At 39.8% G+C, this 851-nt stretch overlaps 1 protein-coding gene across 1 annotated transcript in view; it reads left to right on the top strand.

Moving 5' to 3' along the window:
* Nucleotides 1–851, top strand: part of usp40 (ubiquitin specific peptidase 40) — an 11466-nt gene that overhangs the window by 7958 nt on the left and 2657 nt on the right. Inside the window, 2 exon segments of the mRNA XM_020614014.1 lie at nucleotides 312–386; nucleotides 478–705. Of these exon segments, the coding sequence (XP_020469670.1) occupies nucleotides 312–386; nucleotides 478–705 (303 nt within the window).

The following is an 851-nucleotide window of genomic DNA, read 5'->3' as shown; positions in this document are numbered from 1 at the left end:
ATCAAAAGAGATGCCAATTATTTTTCTGTCACTTGACTAATGTAGCAACACCAAAGTATATTGTATGTCTATTCTCTTTTCCAATCTGTTAATAGAATAGAATATAGTAAAAGCCTTTATGGCTCTTTGTAGTGTAACAGGATGGCACTTCAGTTTTTTTTCCCCCTCCCCTTTAAAGCGTTTTCTAAGCCTGTTTGTATCAGGCCACTTCCACAAATAAAGTGGTAAAACATTTTATGCTAATAATTTTTTTAAATTCCACCCTTAAATATATATCGGTTCACATGTTAACAGCAACCTTATATTCTCAGGATGCTTCTCTGTCGGAGCTGAAGATCAGCAGTGGAGACACTTTAGTCATCACAGAAGGACAACTGCCTCCACTGGTACTTAAATATTTAGATATTGACGGGAGATTCGTAACATATTACAACATCAGCTCTCTCTTTAGCCTTTGCTGTGTCTTTGGTCTGTCAGGGTTTTCTAAAGCTACCCGTGTGGCTGTATCTGGATCCCCAAAACACGGAAACAGATTTTAATCACAGTGACAGCGTCCACTGTGAGGAGGAGATGCTGGAGGTTGTGACCGCAGGTGAAACACACAGTCGCTCATTTCCTCTGTGTGGCAGCAACATGGCAGAGTTGAGAAGTGTAGGACAGGTGGAGATATCTCATGAGGCCACTCTGGAGGATCTCAAGACTCAGGTAGAGTATGAGTACACAATGCAGGAATTGATGATAGTGAGGTAACCCTCAGACTCCAAATGAATCCTTTTGGATTCTAGTGGTTTTCAGTCCTTATTATGTTTTTGTTGTATTTACATTTTAAGTAAACATATCACAAGGAAACG

The sequence above is a fragment of the Monopterus albus genome, unplaced genomic scaffold (assembly GCF_001952655.1).
Source record: "Monopterus albus unplaced genomic scaffold, M_albus_1.0 scaffold141.1, whole genome shotgun sequence".
In the NCBI taxonomy this organism is placed as follows: domain Eukaryota; kingdom Metazoa; phylum Chordata; class Actinopteri; order Synbranchiformes; family Synbranchidae; genus Monopterus; species Monopterus albus.
The sequence above is the reverse complement of the archived record's forward strand: the minus strand, read 5'-3'. Positions and strand labels throughout refer to the sequence as shown.